This window comes from Macrobrachium nipponense, chromosome 39 (genome assembly GCF_015104395.2).
Source record: "Macrobrachium nipponense isolate FS-2020 chromosome 39, ASM1510439v2, whole genome shotgun sequence".
NCBI lineage: Eukaryota > Metazoa > Arthropoda > Malacostraca > Decapoda > Palaemonidae > Macrobrachium > Macrobrachium nipponense.
The window spans coordinates 2,389,700-2,407,450 of NC_061099.1; the positions used below are offsets into that span (position 1 = coordinate 2,389,700).

At 44.3% G+C, this 17,751-nt stretch overlaps 1 protein-coding gene across 1 annotated transcript in view; it reads right to left on the reverse strand.

The window, feature by feature from the left end:
• Positions 1 to 205: 205 nt before the first annotated feature.
• The window catches only part of LOC135210016 (protein PTHB1-like), a 70,489-nt gene continuing 52,943 nt past the window's right edge, over positions 206 to 17,751 (reverse strand). The window contains 5 exon segments of the mRNA XM_064242784.1: positions 206 to 1,320; positions 3,072 to 3,278; positions 3,913 to 4,117; positions 13,057 to 13,200; positions 14,339 to 14,503. Coding sequence (XP_064098854.1) covers positions 827 to 1,320; positions 3,072 to 3,278; positions 3,913 to 4,117; positions 13,057 to 13,200; positions 14,339 to 14,503 — 1,215 coding nt within the window. The 3' untranslated portion in view covers positions 206 to 826.

Here is a 17,751-nt window from a genome sequence, read left to right on the forward strand (position 1 = left end):
TAACCAGTTTCCAGCGGGCACTAGATTTATCCTATTATTAAGACCTCAGGTTTGTTAGCTATGAAAAATACAGTTTGATTAAAAATTTGTAATTTTTATAAAGTCAGTACCAAGGACTTGGATAAACCAATCTGTCATTTTCTTATATACCACTAACTGCAGGATATTATAAGGAATAAAATAGGAAATAAGAAGGCTCTAGATATCATAAAATAAATTTTTATTATAGCAGTCAAAATTCATAATTTGGTTAGCTTTCAACTGCAAATCTTAAACTATTCTTAATATTTTTAGTGAAAATCTTGACTAGAAGTCATCACTTTGATTGAAAAGGTAGAGTACAGTTATCAAAATATGACTAGATATGTATAGCTGGACGGTTTTAAAAAAATACCTGTGTACGTTTCTGACTACAGTAACTTTCTAATGAAGTAGTTTGACATAACAGGACGACATAGCTTTATCATTTGTTCTAATTGTCAAATGTTCATATGCAGTCTTATCTCTAAAATTTGGATGTACGTTGTAGGCTCAAAAAAAAAAAAAATTAAAATACTAGCTCCTAATTTCAACTTACCACTGAAACCAAGTTTTAATTACTGAATATTCCTAAGGCTTTCAAGTTTTGTGCAACTGTGTATAAAAAGCAGAATAAGACTTTTGAAATTTTTGTCTATATATCTACTTTGTTTTAATCACAAAGATCATTAAAATATTACCAAGCATTGTTACATGATAAGCAGGTACTGCTTATTTCATCTGTAAAATTTTAACTTAAATCAGGCCAATTTTCACATGCAACATGGCATCAGTAGATTGCTAGCAGTTACCATAGGTCATCCAGGTCTCCATCAACTAACACATCACTAGGACTTTCTATCAAATTATCTTTTGAAGTTTGCTTCTTGAGTTTTTCTATATCTCTTCTTAATGGCTCTGATTTTGTGAGGATGGATTTATCACCTTTATTCTTAGCTTCTGAAAAATTCAAAATTTCACTTTCTTGATCTTCTTCTTCAGTACCTTTAACTTCCATTTGTGAAGCATCGTCATTTCCATGATTTGATGTTGCATCTTCATCACCAGGACTGGAGGTTGCATCTTCATTACCAGGATCAGGCAACTCGCTGTCGTTACCGGTATCAGGCAAAGCTTCCTCTTCATCAGCAGGAGTATCTTCAATATCTTGTGCTGAGTTTTCCCCTTCCCCTAATTCTTCTTCATCTTCGAAGTTTATCAGATTTTCTGGTTCTTCACTTGCAGACTCTAAAACTTGTATTGATCCTTGCCCCCTATCAGTAGTATATGGGCTTTCGGACTCTGCAACGAGTATAATAAAACAAGTTTAGGTATAAATCTTACTGTAAATCTAAAATGGGAAACAATGTAAATATTCAAGTTATGAATCTACCCCCAAGATGTCAAGTATAAACCTTCTTATATTTTAATTATAAACACCAATTTGACAGATACAGTGAAAAGTTCAAGAAAAGAATGTTACCAACTACACCCATGTGAAAGACTACCACATTTTGTTATACAATCTCATTATTTATGAAAAGCTAGATTCTTTTCAGATTTTACTTTTATTACATTAACATCCAAAAAATTTGTTCCACAGTAAGTGGGTAGAGGTAGGTTTGTTGTGCACACACTTGTTGGTTGTGTGTGAGGTATTGGTTGGAGTTTGTTTCTTTTAAGTGTTTTGAATTTTTGCGCTATTTATATAATTGATTTAAGGCTTGTTTTGCAGAGGCGTTAAGTCCACTCATGATTCCCCCTGCTCTGAATGGTGTTCATGGCCTTCTCCACAATGGGAATGTTATAGAATAGGAAGCTAAGAAGGATGCTTCATCTAGCAGATACATGATACTGATTCCTTCCTGTGAAGAACATTCCCCCAGTGCTTCTTTTGAGAAGACGAACCCACAATTTGTGAAGTTAACTACCCCTTCACCAGATGAAGAAGTGAAACAACTAAAATTTCTCACAGCCAAGATGGGTATGACCTACCTTAAGCATTGTGGGTTTGCCTTTTCTATCAACATTAGTCCATAGTTGGGCAGCAAGGCAACCATCAGTATAGTCTCACCCTCCCTCCCACCACCTTGTAGGAGGTAACCCTGATGGCCGAGACAGTGGAGCTCCTCACTTTCCCCCATCGTGTCCCAACTCCCTTGCTGATCCCTTGCACCTTTCATGACAGCAAGAAGTTTACTACCAAGAAACATCACAGCTCTCCTTTTACCATACTCATTTTCATTGGACCTCATATTACCACTCATTCTCATCGGACCCTGCTTATTGATGACCAAAGATGAAGGAAACCACTCCTTATTGCTGCTCCTCTCCCAGGAGCCAAAACAAATCTAATCACTCCCTGTCCAGTGGTTGATGTTCATGAAGGAGGTGCTCATTATTACCCCCTGGAGCAGGGCCTTGGGTTCTTGCAGACACTCCAGGCACTGTGGACATTCTTGCATCTCTCACTGCTCTGAAGACAAACCCTCCTCTAGGGAGAGCCCTTAACGCTACTTGAGGAGCACACAAGTGCCGTTCTCATTCTTACCAATGCTCTCGGTTCATGACTTGATAACCTGAGGCAAAGGGAATCTCATTACTCCCTTGCAAGTCTGCTTGACACTTCCCTGTTTGGGGTAGCCTCATTCCTCACCCGAGAACATATATATTGATCCCCCTTTCGGGAGAGATTTGCCACCTCAAAAAAACACTCAACCTGCCATGGAAAAGTGCTGCACTGGGACAATCCTCCCCCCTCACCGCTTTTTCTACTAGTCTCTTTGGAAATCTTTTTTATGGCATAGTTTTTAGATTTCAGTTGCTGACCATACTACAGGAAGTTACAATATGAACACTAACTCCAGTTAAGAGATTAATTGCAGGATGATATCTGATCTCAAAATAACTGTAAAATATAGCATTTGGAAAGTATGCTTCATTATAAATACCCATCTTAATTAGGGAAATGTTAAAATACTAGTCTTCAAATACTGCAGTATCATCTTTCACTATCAGATTGAAGGACACCAACTTTAGTAATGACTACTCACCATCATCCTCACTTCTCTGTTCCGGAATCCTGCGAGCGGACATGAGACGAGCCGATCTGATTCTAGCTGAGCGAGCACGATCTTCACCTAGCCGTGAGCCGAGCGGCACAGTCGTTGGGTCATGATGATCTTCAGGTTGAGCTGTGTCTTCCTTTGGAACAGAAGCAATTACTTCTTCATCTCCTGAATGTGGGTCTTCTATAGGTTCTGCAGAGACAACATGCTTCTCAATTACTAAACACACATTTGAAATAACATTGTAATAAAAAACAAACTACCACTTCTCCCAACTGTACTCTATTCCAAATAAATTTTAGTTATCAAACTGTTGTATTTGTTTTAGGTATAATTCATTTCATAACTTCTCTGACATATTAAATAGTACAGTGCATACTGAATGGTAGTGCATAAAGCTAATACATACACTTCTTGATTCTAAAGCCTTAAATTATAAAAATCTTGAAGTGAAATTTTAAAGAATTAAAAGTTCAAGTAGTAAGTCTTATAAAACAAGTACAAGACAATTTTTTTTTACCAGAATGTTTCTTTTTATGGTATAGTTAAGCAATTGTACTATAAATCTTATCGACTATGAGGATTGTGGAATAAAATGTGACCACTTCTATTCAAACTATTTTCTTACAGAAAATTGATGTAATCAGGTTGAGCATCCAGAAATGTTATACACAATAGGATATATTAAGGGAATTTCTTGTAAATTATTTCCACTTCAGAACAAGATTCAAACTCCTCAAATATGAAATAAATCTTTATGGCTCCAAATGGTAACTATTCTGCCTCATACAACCTGACAAAGCTTCATAATGCAACTGTAGTTTACCTGTATTATTAGTTGTAGGAGTATTTATATTCAACTTGGCTCCAGTTTTTAAGATCTTTTCAAGAAGTATGCCTAAATGCTTCTTCAATTTGATTGTGTCATTTGGCATCATCAATTCAGGTGATATTGCTGCGTCCCTACTCCCTCGACCTAGAACAGTTTTGAGCAGGAATGTCACACTGGCATCAGTCGTCTCCTCCCAGCCCTGCAAAGAATGCACTGAAAGTTTATCCATACCTTATGAGTAATTGTAACTGTTGATATTGGTTTTACCTCCAACAGGGAGGTTGTTTTTATGAAATTTGTGTCCATTTGTCACTAGGATTATGTAAGAAGTTGCTTGGGTTTTTACAAAATGTTTACCAGACCAGACACACAGCTGGTCAGAAAGATTTCTGCTTTTATATGCAGGTAAAATCTGGCATATCAAAGAGTAGAAGGTAAAATCTGGCATATCAAAGAGTAGAAGAAATTGCACGGCTAGATTGGAATCCTGTACTGGATATGAAGAGAAAAACGCACTGGGACAGATCCAATCTGCACTTGCTTTACTACTCCCATGTGGACTCCTACGTTTACTACACAAAAGATGATCGTCTTTCTAAGCTGGACATGAAATTATGACAATGTCTACAAAAGATGCTAATATTGTTATATCTACATAAACATTAACTTTTTTTTAAAATGCCCAATTAACCACTATAAGAGGGTTTCATATTGGTAAAAAAAAATCTGAATTGCTATATTGCTATACATAACCATATAATTACAATAATCATGACAACAAGTCAAGAAAACAGTAACCATCAATAAACTAATAAATATGATACGAACATGTACGACAAATGCCTAGTCTACGACTAATTGATGCACACATAAAATAAATGGAAAACAGTACATTATGCTCAGAAAAGGTCTGAAATTTTCTAAGCAAAGCATTAATGGACTGCTAACTATCTATGATAATATGACAATTTGTCGAAAATTGCATTTTTCCTAACTATACAAACCTGAGGTCCTTTAACAATAGGAAGGTAACTAGCGGCAGCTGGGACGGTCGTAAGCTTCGAACAAGGGGAGAACGGTAGTTAACTGCTTGTCCGATCGTGCGCGCGCCCGCGCGCCCGAGAGGTGAAGAATCACTTTTGCTTTAGGCCCATGCAAAAAGTTGCAGAGTGAGGGGTGGCATGAGGTGGGACTATATGTAAAGGACCTCAGGTTTGTATAGTTAGGAAAAATGCAATTTTCGACAAATTGTCATTTGTTCCGATACGTAATACAAACCCTCGGTCCTTTAACAATAGGAAGACTCACTTCTTGGTGGGAGGAATCTGAGTCTTTTTGGTGAACAGACTGGTGTTCGTCCAACCCTGGAGTGCCTCCCTGGTCGTAAGAGCAAGGGAGGGATCCAAACCTCTGTCCGATTGATCGGGGTGTGCACCGCAGGATCAATGGTCAGACCTCTGGGCCAAGTACTAAGAGAGAGGCAAGCGTATCTCTTCGTACCAGCAAGCAAGAACTTGTTCCTGTTTGCAAGAGACAATCATAAAATGATGGGTTTGTCTCAATTGGCATCCACTTCCTCCCCCTTGTTGGAGGAAGTGGTGGATATTTACTCCTATCCCTACTGAAAGGGAAATTGAAGGATGGTGCTCTATTGAGTAGCTCACCTGCATCTCGTCCTTACCCAGCAGGGTGACGACCGTGTCCCTCTACCCAAAGGTAGAGGGAAGAAAAAGATGGGAAGAGGAGCCAGTCACACTCTCATTCCTCATCCATTCTTACGGTCACACCAGGACTCGATGCTGTTCAGCCTGCGAGGGTCTGGTTAACTACACAACGTGTTGAGCAACCACCACGGTTCCCAAGGAAAAAGATCCAAGGAACTGTGGGCAATATCCTGAAGGTAGAAGGAGGTGCATGCGGTCCGGTTGGACCAGGCGCCTGCCTTCATTACCTGCGCCACGGAGAAGTTCTTGCGGAATGCGAGAGAATGATGAAGAGGCGTCCACACTCATCCTGGGTGTCGAGTTTCTTCAGACAGCTCCGTCGCACCTTCACAGGACAAAGCAGCATAGCCTTCGTATCGGAGGCGGTGAAGTCCATTAGGGAGGGTATTGTGAAGGACTCGAACCAATCGTCAGTTACCGAAGGGTTCTGAGTCTTCGCTACGAAGATCGGTACGAAATCGAGCGTCACAAATCCCCATCCCTTTGTGCTTGACTTCTCAAGAGAAGTCATGCAGTTACCTAAGACGAAAAGAAGGGAATAGTCGTATGACCTATCCCTCTTCTCGACTTTGGTTATGTACAGTACTCATACTGACAAGCTATTAAGACGAAGTAATGATTGCTCTGGAACAACCGAACTAAGTCCACAGCATAGTTCGTAACTGACTCGGGCGCTCTGACAGCTGCCGACTGACTGGTTCGGAATCAGTAGAGGCAAGTTGTCCAAGCATCCGGGTAAGTCACGTGACCTTCGCCCTTTAAAGAGTTATGCTGAGAGACCAACAAATAAAATATTTGTTAGTCACCGATGCCGGACGGCGCGGCGATGATTCTCTTAATGCATAAACTCAAAAGGCGAAAGTCAATTGCCTTCAAAAGACCGAGGTCCCTGATGGCAAGAAAATCTCATAGACGTTGAATCTCAGCTTAAGGAGAAACAACACTATGTGACGTTGAAGACGAAGGTAGGCAATGAATGCAACCTACGTCTTCCAGCTGAATCGAGAGAAGGAATCTCAAGATTCTAAACCTGTGCTTACAATTGACTGAAAACGCTAACCGCCATTTCATTGCTGTCCGTTGTGCAATGAAAGCGGGGCGTTCTTCAGTAATGAAACACAGGGGAGTGCCGCCTGAAGAACTGCTTCTCATGGGCTGAACGTTTGGAAGTAGAGCTGGCAGGTGTGGGAGTAGGCGATGTCTTTCAATACATCTGCTAATCCGGGGTGAACAATGAACAATTGTACACCTCCGAATACAAGATATTTTGAGGACAAACTCAGATTCCGCAAAAATCATTCGCATTATCGGATACGATGCAGCAAGAGACTATTACAGATTTCTGTTACCGACCGTGCGGTAAACAGAAAGATGAGAGTCGAATAGATATCTCTGTTTAAAATTCTCGCAATACCGAAGACGATGAATACTAGCGTTTCACAGCAGTAGATGGTCATTCATGTATGCGAGAATCCCCGTTAATCAGAGACTTAAGTCCGTGATTGTTGGGCAGAGATACGGTTGTTATTCAATCAAAGCAGGTGAGAAAGACATAACAACCGTCTATCTCAAAGCGGCAGCTGATACTGAAATGCCTCGGGCAATGTCAATACGCAGTAGCTGTCGCTGACTCGTCATCCTGAGTTGCCAAGTAATCCTTTCCACGAAGGAATGCGTTCGGCTAGAACCACCGAGCATAAAAAGATATGCTCGAGCAATTATATTTAAGCGAAACGAATTTCGGTAAATATAAAAGCTTAAATGGTGTTGTTGTGACAACACCATAAGTATATAAAATTGAAACTGGAAACTCCTGGGAGGTTGCAGGCAACCCGGGCGGGTTGCAGTTCAATTAGAATACTTTTCGTCTAAGTCGCAATCCGTAGAATAACCAGGATATGGCGCCTACCCCTCGGACCATTCAACTGCTTAGCAGAATCATGTCGCGAGGTTAATATACGTAGTATATTTGTAGGATTCTGAACAACGATCTCCATCCTAAATTCTTTCCTTCAAGAAAACAAAATAAGGATTGGAGATCGACCACCTTCGTTCTCTATTAAAGAGAGTGAAGGAGAAGTCTTCCTCGAAGGAAGCTTCAATGGTGAACAGAATACTAAGACGATAGTTCCAGCCAAACTGGATATTCCCGTCCGTTCTTCTCTATTCCAGGTTGGTCGCCTACTGTCACAGTCTTCTTCAGCAGCAGTCTTCTTCCTAATGCTAGAAATTCCAGGAATTCGAGCATAGGCGAGGTTGCCCGATTATCGTGTAACATATCGGGGATTCTCGTCTCGCTCACTTTGGACCGTGGTCTCGCCTATGTGTTTGGAGATCGTAAGAAACTCTAACACTAAATGCGCTAGAAATTCCGTAGAATTCTAAGCAGTCTGCGAAACCCCCACCGAATTCGTCAAACGATATCGGCTGGTGGTCCTCTCGATTCCCGTAGAAATCGAGAATGGGGCAGGATCCCTCCTCAACGACCGGGGCTTACGTCAGGTAGGACCCGAAGGTCCCCCCTGGTAGCGCAGTCCCCAACGTGGGATCCTACAGAGAAATCTCTGTAGGATCCTTCCCCTTTCCCTCGTAGCCGTAAGGAGAGAGGGAATGGGGGAGGAATTGGATACTCGCTCGCCTTCCCAGTGGAACTAGCAGTTGGAGAAGAGTAGGAGCAGCCATCGCCTTGCGGCGATGGCCTCTCAGTCTGGGAAAACGTATCGTCAGGAGAAAACGTTTTCCCGAGGAGGGTTACGAACTCTCACTGTAGGTAAGGGTCTGCCGCCACTGTGAACGTCGTCTGGGTGGGGCTGATCGACACCTGACAGGAGAGAGCCGATACCGTCCTCCGACTCATTCCAGTCCTCGTCGAGGTCGAAACCTCTCAGGAGGACCGAAGGAGTATTTAAATACGGTGTCCGAAGACACGTAGAAACGCCGCTGTCGCAGTAGAGGAGGTGGAAGTAGCTTGATCGACCGGCCAGAAACTGAGAGAGCCTTCTTGTCCGGAGACGAGAGACTCTGGTTCAAGACAGAATCGGCAAGCTCCAATCGCGGCATACCCACCGTCGGTTTGGGTTCCCTCTCGGGCCCCAAAACGACTCGAGCAGAGACATGGGCTATTGCTTGGTTGGGGGAGCGGCGATCCTTCCCCCCGGTCGTTGTGCTGACGAATCAGTGCAATAACCTGGGTAAAGTTACTCTGAATCTCGGAAGTTACAGCGTCTTGAGGAGTAGGACCGTCCAGTCCCTCCAACAAGAGCAGCTCCCAGGACCCTCCTCCTTCAGAAGAAGGACCAGCAACAGATCCCTGACGGTTGCCTCCAATCACTTGCGCGTACGTCCTGGTTGGTCCTAAGACCAACCTGGCACTGCGGCGTCGTGACGGGATCGTGAGCGGGCATCTCTCACGATCACTCCTATATACCTCGCTCTTCCTGGCGTATGCCGAGGAAGTTGAAGGTATCGGAGAGACAGACCCGACGCTACCCCCATCTCCCCCTGACGGTCGCCGCCAATCACTTGCGCGTACGTCCTGGTTGGTCCCTAAGACCATACGTGGCACGTGCGGCGTCGTGACGGGATCGTGAGCGGCGCACCTCTCACGATCACTCCTAGCTACCCTCGCTCTTCCCGGTGTAGCCCGAGGAAGTTGAAGGTAGTGGAGAGACAGACCCTGACGCTCCCCCCCGCTCGCTGGCAGGACCAGCGTACGTGGGGGGCTGCAGCCGATCACCAACCCGCGGTGGGGATCGATCTGCAGGCCTGGCCGTGCCGCTCACCAGTGGCGAGCGGCTCGACTGAGCACGTCGACCCCTGTCCCGTGCGTCAGACGAGCTGCTGCTGGTCACCGTATCCGCCCGGTCCCTGTGGGAGCGGCGGTCAGGTGACCTGCAGAGCTCGCTTTCGCCGTGAGATCGGTGAGCGTCCTCGCGGCACGTCAAAACCGCTGGTACCAGCCGAGGCTGGTACCGTCGGTCGAGGGGACCTGGGGGACCTCTTCCCAGCCTCAACCCGTGGCCGGTCAGAGACCGTCACGTCCACCGAGGTACCGGCTGGTCGCTGCGAGAGCGGCCGCTGGCCTGGCGAGAGTCACCTGAGCGGCTCTCGACAGTCTTTCTGCTCCGTGCCTCGGTCATGACGCTGAGCGAACTCAGGCGTCTTAACTTGGCTGCACGGTCACCCGAAGGAGATCGTACACTCGGAACTTCTCCGCGGACGAGAAACCGAGCCGGTACCTGGCTTAGCAGCGAGAGCTGCCAAGACCAGGCGAGGGTGTACCAGCGGTAGCCAGCACACCCTTGGTCCCCGTCTTCTTCTTCTCAGAAGGGGAGACGGGCCCCGTTCCCGAAGGAACCGGAGGACAGCAGAAGAACCCCCCGTCACACCGGAATGTGACGAGCCCTTCGAAGTTCCCGAAGGAGTCTTCTTAGGGGGAATAACAAAACCCGGTTACCAGCTGGTCGCTGCGAGAGCGGCCGCTGGCCTGGCGAGAGGTCACCTGAGCGGTTCTCGCCAACCTTCTGCTCCGTGCCGTGGTCTTGGCGCCGAGCGAACTCTGGCGCCGAAACTTTGGCTGCACGGTCTCCCGCTAGCACCAGGCGAGGAAGTACCAGAGCTAACCGATACTCCTCTGGTCCCCGTCTATCTCTTCCTTACGGAAGGGGAGACGGGCCCCGCTCCCACCCGAAGGAGCAGAGGACCAGCAGAAGGACCCCCCGTCCCACCGAGGTGGGACGGGCCCTTAGAAGTTCCCGAAGGAGACTTCTTAGGGGGGGGAGGCAGCCTTCTTCTTCTTCGGCTTATGGGCCTTAGAAGTCGAAGGGGAAGAGGCAGCAACAGACGAAGACGAAGACGAAGATGACACCTTCCTCTTCTTCGTCAGCTCACGCAGGACAGTCGTCAGGTCCTCCATCCAGGCCGGAGTCGGGCCTATTGCCGAAGCAACACGGCCCGACTGACCTGTCCGGAAGGACCTGGGACTGGGGAAGACACACCATGGGCAGGACCAGCATGGACAGGCGCAGGAACCAGGAGCGACAGGAACAGCAACCAGCTCAGGAGCGGCAGGAACAGCGGCAGCGGTAAACACAGAAGGGACAGCCAAGCCAGTAGCGGGAACCACATCAGCGACAGGTACGGCAGGCCCAGCCATCGCCTCGTAGAATCATCGGCAGCCAGCGCTTGGTACTGGCGGCCGGTCCAGGGGCGAGCTGCTGGAACAGCGGAAGTCTGGGGCAGGCAACACAAAGAAAACACAGGCGGCGGCGGCATACCCCTCCTTGGTACGGCGGCGACCGGCCCTAGAAGCGGCAGACGGCGTCACCGACACAGCATGGGGAGTGTAGCATAATCGGCCGTGAAGGTTGTAGTGGAGACCACTCCAAGGTCACCGCCCCAGACCTCGCTAGACTCTGCAGCATCGTGGATGCTAGGCACGCCCTGCAGCCGCAGTGGTCCATACCTGTCCAAGGTCGTCTCCCACGGCTGTAGCACCTGCGGTAGCACAGACAGATTAGTAAGAGGGGTTCCCTCACGCACGGGGGGGGAGACATGCCCCACCCCGAACGGAAGGAAGACCCCAAAAACAAAATACGAGGAAGCTGAGCGGGGGGCAGGAAAGAAGACGAAGAATCGGATACCAAGGGAGTCGCGGGAGAGCTTTCCGACGACTTCCTGGCAGACCTTCGCTTCCCCTACCCCCGCACAGCAGTGAAAAGTAATAGGAAAATGAAACAGAATACTGCACTTGCGATTCACTTCATAGAACTTAAAGAGGGAAAAATCAATTCCCGGTAAGAGCGGAAACTTGATCCATAATAATATGATGCTATCATAAATATATATGAAAATGAACAATACTGCACTTGCTATTTTCACTTTCACAGCAATAAATCGTAAGGATTAATTCCCGGGTAAGAGCGGAAATTGATCCAAAATTAAATTTGATGCAATTAATAAATGAAAATGAAAAGAAAACTGCATTGCGAATCCACTTTCATTGCATTCTATTCATACAAAATAAGAGGCTCTTGCCGAGCGCAATCAAGCTCTCGGCAACGAACGCACAGGGCAAAAATATAATGAAAAGAGTACTTACATCTTTCAATTACACACTTTCGCCCAAAATACATGACTCGGCGCGAGTTAACGCCCTCGGCACCGAGACATAATTCAAGGGTTCAATTCATGAAAAGAGCGGAAATCGCCGTCTCTACGGCGATAGCTCCATGTTGTTATAATTAAGTAAATGAAAATGAAAACAGTGTACTTACAGTTTCATTTTCAAGTCAAACCAAACCATTATAGAAAACACAATATAAACAAAGCATACGACGATGAAGCGGGCAGAGAGCGATGACGAACACGTCCTTCACACCCGCGGCCGAAAGCAAAAGTGGTTCTTCACCTCTCGGGCGCGCGCCGCGCGCACGACATCGGACAACAGTTAACTACCGTTCTCCCTTGTTCGAAGCTTACGACCGTCCCAGCTGCCGCTAGTTACCTTCCTATTGTTAAAGGACCGAGGTTTGTATTACGTATCGGAACAATTCAATATTCTAAGCAAAGCATTAATGGACTGTTAACTATCTACGATAATTTCAATAAAAAAAAGATTTCATTCCTAATAAAGAAACTGAACAGTAAAGCTGTATTCTTGTATAAAAAAAATGGTTTGCAGTAAATAGCAGCAGTAACAGTAAGACACTCGCCAGTAAGTTCAAATAAGAGACACCTCATACGTACACTTATTTTTAGCCCAGATTACTTGGATTATAAATACTTGAGGTAATATCAGAAAAACATAAGCTGAAGCACCAAAAATTAGCAATAATCAATTAAAGAAGAGTGAAAAGTGACCAAGTTCTGGGAAGGAAATCCAACAGATTTGTACAGCTCTGCATTCTTGGAAAGATCATTCTATTAACATAGGAATGTGTAAGCTCTGCTGGGACGTAGGATTCTTTCTTTCTTTTTTTTTTAGCATGTCTGGAAGAGGAGTTGACATACCCAAAGGCATCCAACTGAATTTTAACAGCAAAACAATGCATGTTGATGATGGAATACTGTCCAAGATTGCCAAGCAAAAAACTGGGTAAATTCTTGAAGCACTGGTGTTCAAGCTACAGACACAAACTATGAAAAGTATTACCTATCAGTGAGCCTATAGGGTGCACACGTAAAACTGGTCTTCTGTCTGGAAGACAAAATGACAGTGTGTGTGTCTTGGGACATTCAAGAACTAAGAAGGTTGAGACAATAGAACCGACTGGGTTGTGCTGAAACAACTATAGATTTCCTGTCTATACTAAATTCTGAATAAACAAAATTATGCTAAGTTTTACTCTGGTTTTCCAGAGTATATAGTATACATAAAATAAACGTGAAATAATGCCAAATATTTACGCCTTACCTGATCCATACTAGAATGCACAATTGGTGAAACAGCAGCAGTTAGCAGCATGAACTCTTGATCTGCCATCTTTGTTTGCAATCGTACAAGTTCAAGAATCACTTGCACCACGCAGCTTAAAATGCACCCATCTTCTTCAAGTCCCTTTAAGATTAAAAGAGGAAGGTAAAATACACGTTTCTTCAAGTCTCTTTAAGATTAAAGAAAAAGGTAAAACACATGTACAAATTTCATATTTCTTATATAACTAAGAAAAATTATCTGATTATCCAGTGAATACAGTACATGTCTTTTTTTGTATGAAACAGTGACACCTCATTAAATTAGTGCCTTTTAATCCATACTTGGCCTAATCCTGCATTAAGCTGAATTATAAGATGGTTGTAAAGGAATATGTAATTGGTTAACGTGGCAATCAAAGAATTTCAGTAGCTGCATAATGAAAAAAATGTAAAATATTAAAATATGCTTAATACAATTACACAATTTGATGTACTCTGTACAGTTACAATAAAAATAAAACACAACATAAAATCAATTGGGCTTTTCATCATTTACTTTGATCCCCCAAGTTTGCTACCTCACACAGCCCGTTCTGTTCTGATCAGCACTCTTCCTAATTTGGCTATTGCAATACACCACTGAACACCTGAATTAGGCTAATTCAGGTGTTCAGGTAGGTATTACAATATTAGTTTTAATATGATAACTCCATATTTTCCCATATAGGTAAAATCCTCAAGTATCTTTCAATCATCAAATATAGCGCTGCTATTGTTGTGCTTCATTTGTTAGCAATGGCCCAAAAGCATCTCCTCGTAAGCACGAAATCTTACATAAATTAGAGAAAGGCCATTGTGCAATATCCATTGCTGAAGTCTGGTGAACTAGGCAAACTATTTTTTATTTCAAAAGTCAAAAAGATAAGATTTGTATAGTTTCCAAGTGATGTTTAGTGTATCTTTATTTGGTTAATCTATATAGTATACGTATGTAATAATGTTGTGGCTAATTTTGACATTTTATTACTTTGTTGATATGTTTGGTAAAACTGTCACATTATATCTTTAATTCCTTTATAACTTTGCAAATACAGTACAGTATGTATTCTGCAATAATTGTTATTCCACTTAGTATTATTTGAACAAGCCACAGGCTATGGATCTAACTGGTAAGGCCTGACCTATTTATTTAATTTCTTCCTTATACTGTACTGATGATAGCATTAATTAATTAGCAAAAGCATTACAAGTCAATAACCTCTTTTGGTAGAGTATCTTACCCTAAAATTTTCATTAATGACATCTGTGATCTGCAATATCTGCTTGTATGTTCCTTCAAGTAAGTTATCAAGGTTAGTGAGAGGTGTCGGCGTCTTATCCTTGAATTTGGTCAGTAAACGGCGCTGGACTGCACGAAACTGAGTTGCCCGCTGCACAAGCTGAGCCTAAAAAAGAATTATAAGATCACAGTTACCTAAACATAGAAGGATTTCACAAGAGTGGTTAGCTCTCACAAAGATGCACTAGTAATGAGATGCATCTGCTTAAGACCCTGTGATTTGTCTACAAAAACAGTACTAGTACTACTGGCTGAATGCTGGTTTCTTTCTTCTTTTTCTTTTACTAGGCACTAAAGTATCCGAGATGATTTCATGGCACATGAAATGTCCAGTAGAACCTTAAAATTACAGACCCATCAATTATGAGTTTTGGTAGTTAACTGAATAGCCTAGAAAAGGGATTTTGACGTAGGAAAAATCTATTTCTGGGCGAGGAAGCCGTGTCGCCCAGTGAAATATGTCTGCTTTAGCACTATTTCTAGTAAAATATTGCTATAATACCAGAGAACTGCTAAATTGGACATGTCAGAAGCCTCTGACTTGCTCACCTATATAAAAGGTGTCGGTATAAAACTGGGGCGAGTGTTAAACACTACCACAGCAACCCCTCCAATTAGCCTTTTCCTCATCAAAAGACCCTAAATACGGGGAGCCGACCCATAGGTCACACCTAGCTACCCCGTTGAAGGCGGCTGTGACGTCATACTTATCGATAGCAATGAAGCTTGGTGCACTGCAAGGGGAGGGGAAAAAACCAGGGGGGGATTTCACTGGGCGACACGGCTTCCTCGCCCAGAAACAGATTTTTCCTACGTCAAAATCCCTTTTCTGGCTCAGCCGTGTCGCTCCCGTGAAATTGTACCAGAGAAACACCAAGCTACATCATCTGAAATGAAACAGAATATTAAATTGTATAAACTAACACCATAGACCAAGTGAAATAGCAAAGAGATTTGCTGCGATAGGTAGGATGTTAATAAAACTGGCATAATGGAAAATATTCATATGACACAAGGACAGTACTATATTGATGTTGCAAGGAGACACTGACCTCCCTACAGCTATTGCCTGATATTTAAGATCCTCCAAGGACTTAAGGTAAAGCTTTGGAAAACCCAGTGCGACTGCCGACCAGTAATATTTCTTCAGATCATCAAAGTTTCATATATTTGAAGAAATTTACAGAAGTTGTTATAGCCCGAATAGCACGCGCTTTGGGAAAGGACCCTGGGCTGACTTCCTTGGTAAATACAAAAACTGCTGCGTAATGCCATTTAGGGATTATGGTACCACCACCGCCCCACATGAAAAGGAGGGGGGGGGGGGCCTTCGGAAAAGGATATGTGCTAGATAAATAGTCCTTTGTGGTTTTAACAGTACATAAAGATGGATGTTGCGGAAGCGGAACAACCTTCCAGGTGGGGGGATCGCCTTACCAAAGGGTTCTCATTCTTAGCCATAAAATAATTATTTGGTGAAAAGCAACACGTAACCCGAGGGAAGGAATTCTATATGCCTTGGCCACTAGATAAAGATGACATCTCCGATGTTCTGGCACCTGAAGCCAGACTTAATAAAAACAGTGCCTTACGCCACAAAAGGGTTTTGGCAATCACATTTGAAGTTGTCTGTTTTAGAGTCTAACCTGAGACTATCGTTAAGAAACCATGACCCTGACGACGGCCTTGAATGGGCCGCAGGCGTGCACAAGCCCTTGGGATGAGGTGAAATAAGACTCAGTTAGATTTATACCAAACCCGAGAAGAAAATGTTTTTTTCGGAGCTGACTTAGTGGTTGTTATTGTGGCAACTGCCAAGCCTTGTTCGAATAAAGGCTGAAGAATGTTATAGTCACGTTCATTGTCATTACTTTGACATGATTTCCTGAGAAATGTAGGCAATTGTTTAACTGCTGAATCATACTGGCAAAGTGTAGATTCTCTTTTGTCTGACTCCAAGAACAGAATGTTTCTGTGGATCAATGTCCCCTACCCTCCTACCTGCAAACTTCATGAAATCCATAAGATAGGGTGTTGTGAAGACCTGAGGAATCGAACACAGTACCGTTTGAACTTGTTGCGTCAGCCTCAAGCCCGGGAGAGGGTGAGGATGAAGACCTAGTTCTAGGAGAAGGAGAAACCAATTGTTCTTGGGCCAGTAAGGAGCTATGAGAGCACCTGACCTTTGAAGGATTTCAACTTGTGCAAACACCTTCAGGAGAGGGTTCACTGGAGGGAATAAATAAACCTCCCTCCACTGGTTCCAATCTATACTCAGGGCGTCCGTAGCGTATGCTAGAGGGTCCATACTTTGGGCGGGCTACGTAACAAGGCAGCTTGTGGTTTGCCCCTCCCGTAGCGAACATATCTACTTCCAGACCCGGTACTCTCCTACAAACCCTCTCGAAGGATTCCTGGTCCAGTGACCATTCTGGCTCAGGGGGACTGACCGGGACAATGCGTCTGCTACTACATTGTGGAATCCTGCCAGATGGGTAGCCGATAGATGCCAGGTGTTCTTGTCAGTTAGAGAAAAAAAAATGCTATCACCCTGTGGTTCACATGACTTGACTTGGACCACCTCTGTTTATACCATGTATCACTACTGCACTGTCGAGAGCCAATCTGATATGAGTCTCCTCCGGAGGACGGAGCTTCTTTAAGGTCAGAAACACTGCCATAGCTTCCAGGATGTTGATGTGAAGCTTTTGGAACTGAGGTGACCAAGCTCCCTGAACCTTGTTGTGCTGTGAATAACCTCCCCAACCTGATAGTGATGCGACTGTATGCATCAGTAGGGACGGGGAGGGAACTGCAACTGTAACTCTTTGGCTAGGTTTTCGGCTATTGATCCCCATTGGACGTAGACGTTCCTTGGAATCAGAGGTACCCGGCCGAACTTGTCGCGACACTTGCGGCATTGGCCTTGAACGTCAAACTCGATTGATGTCCTTGAGCTTGGCTTTCAAACAGAAAAAGTCTGTGACTGACGCAAATTGGAGCGAGCCTAGGATCGTCTCCTGATTCCTTCTCGAAGCCTTTTTGCATTTTAAGAATTGGCTTGTTACCTTGGCAGGCCATCCCCTTCCCTGATGGAATGGAAAGGTTGTGTGAATCCAAGCCCAAATGGAACCTAGCCGCTGGAACTTGGATTCTGGGGGCCAATCGGGACTTGGTCCTGTTGATCTTTGAACCCTATATATTCCCGGAAAGATATGACCCCGTCCATGGCTTTCCATAAACTTGTCTTTGACCATCTCCCAGATTAGCCAGTCGTTTAGGTACGCCATACCAATAAAACCTGAGACCTTAGCTCCTGCACCACTACCTCCCCGCCAGTTCCGTGAAAACCCT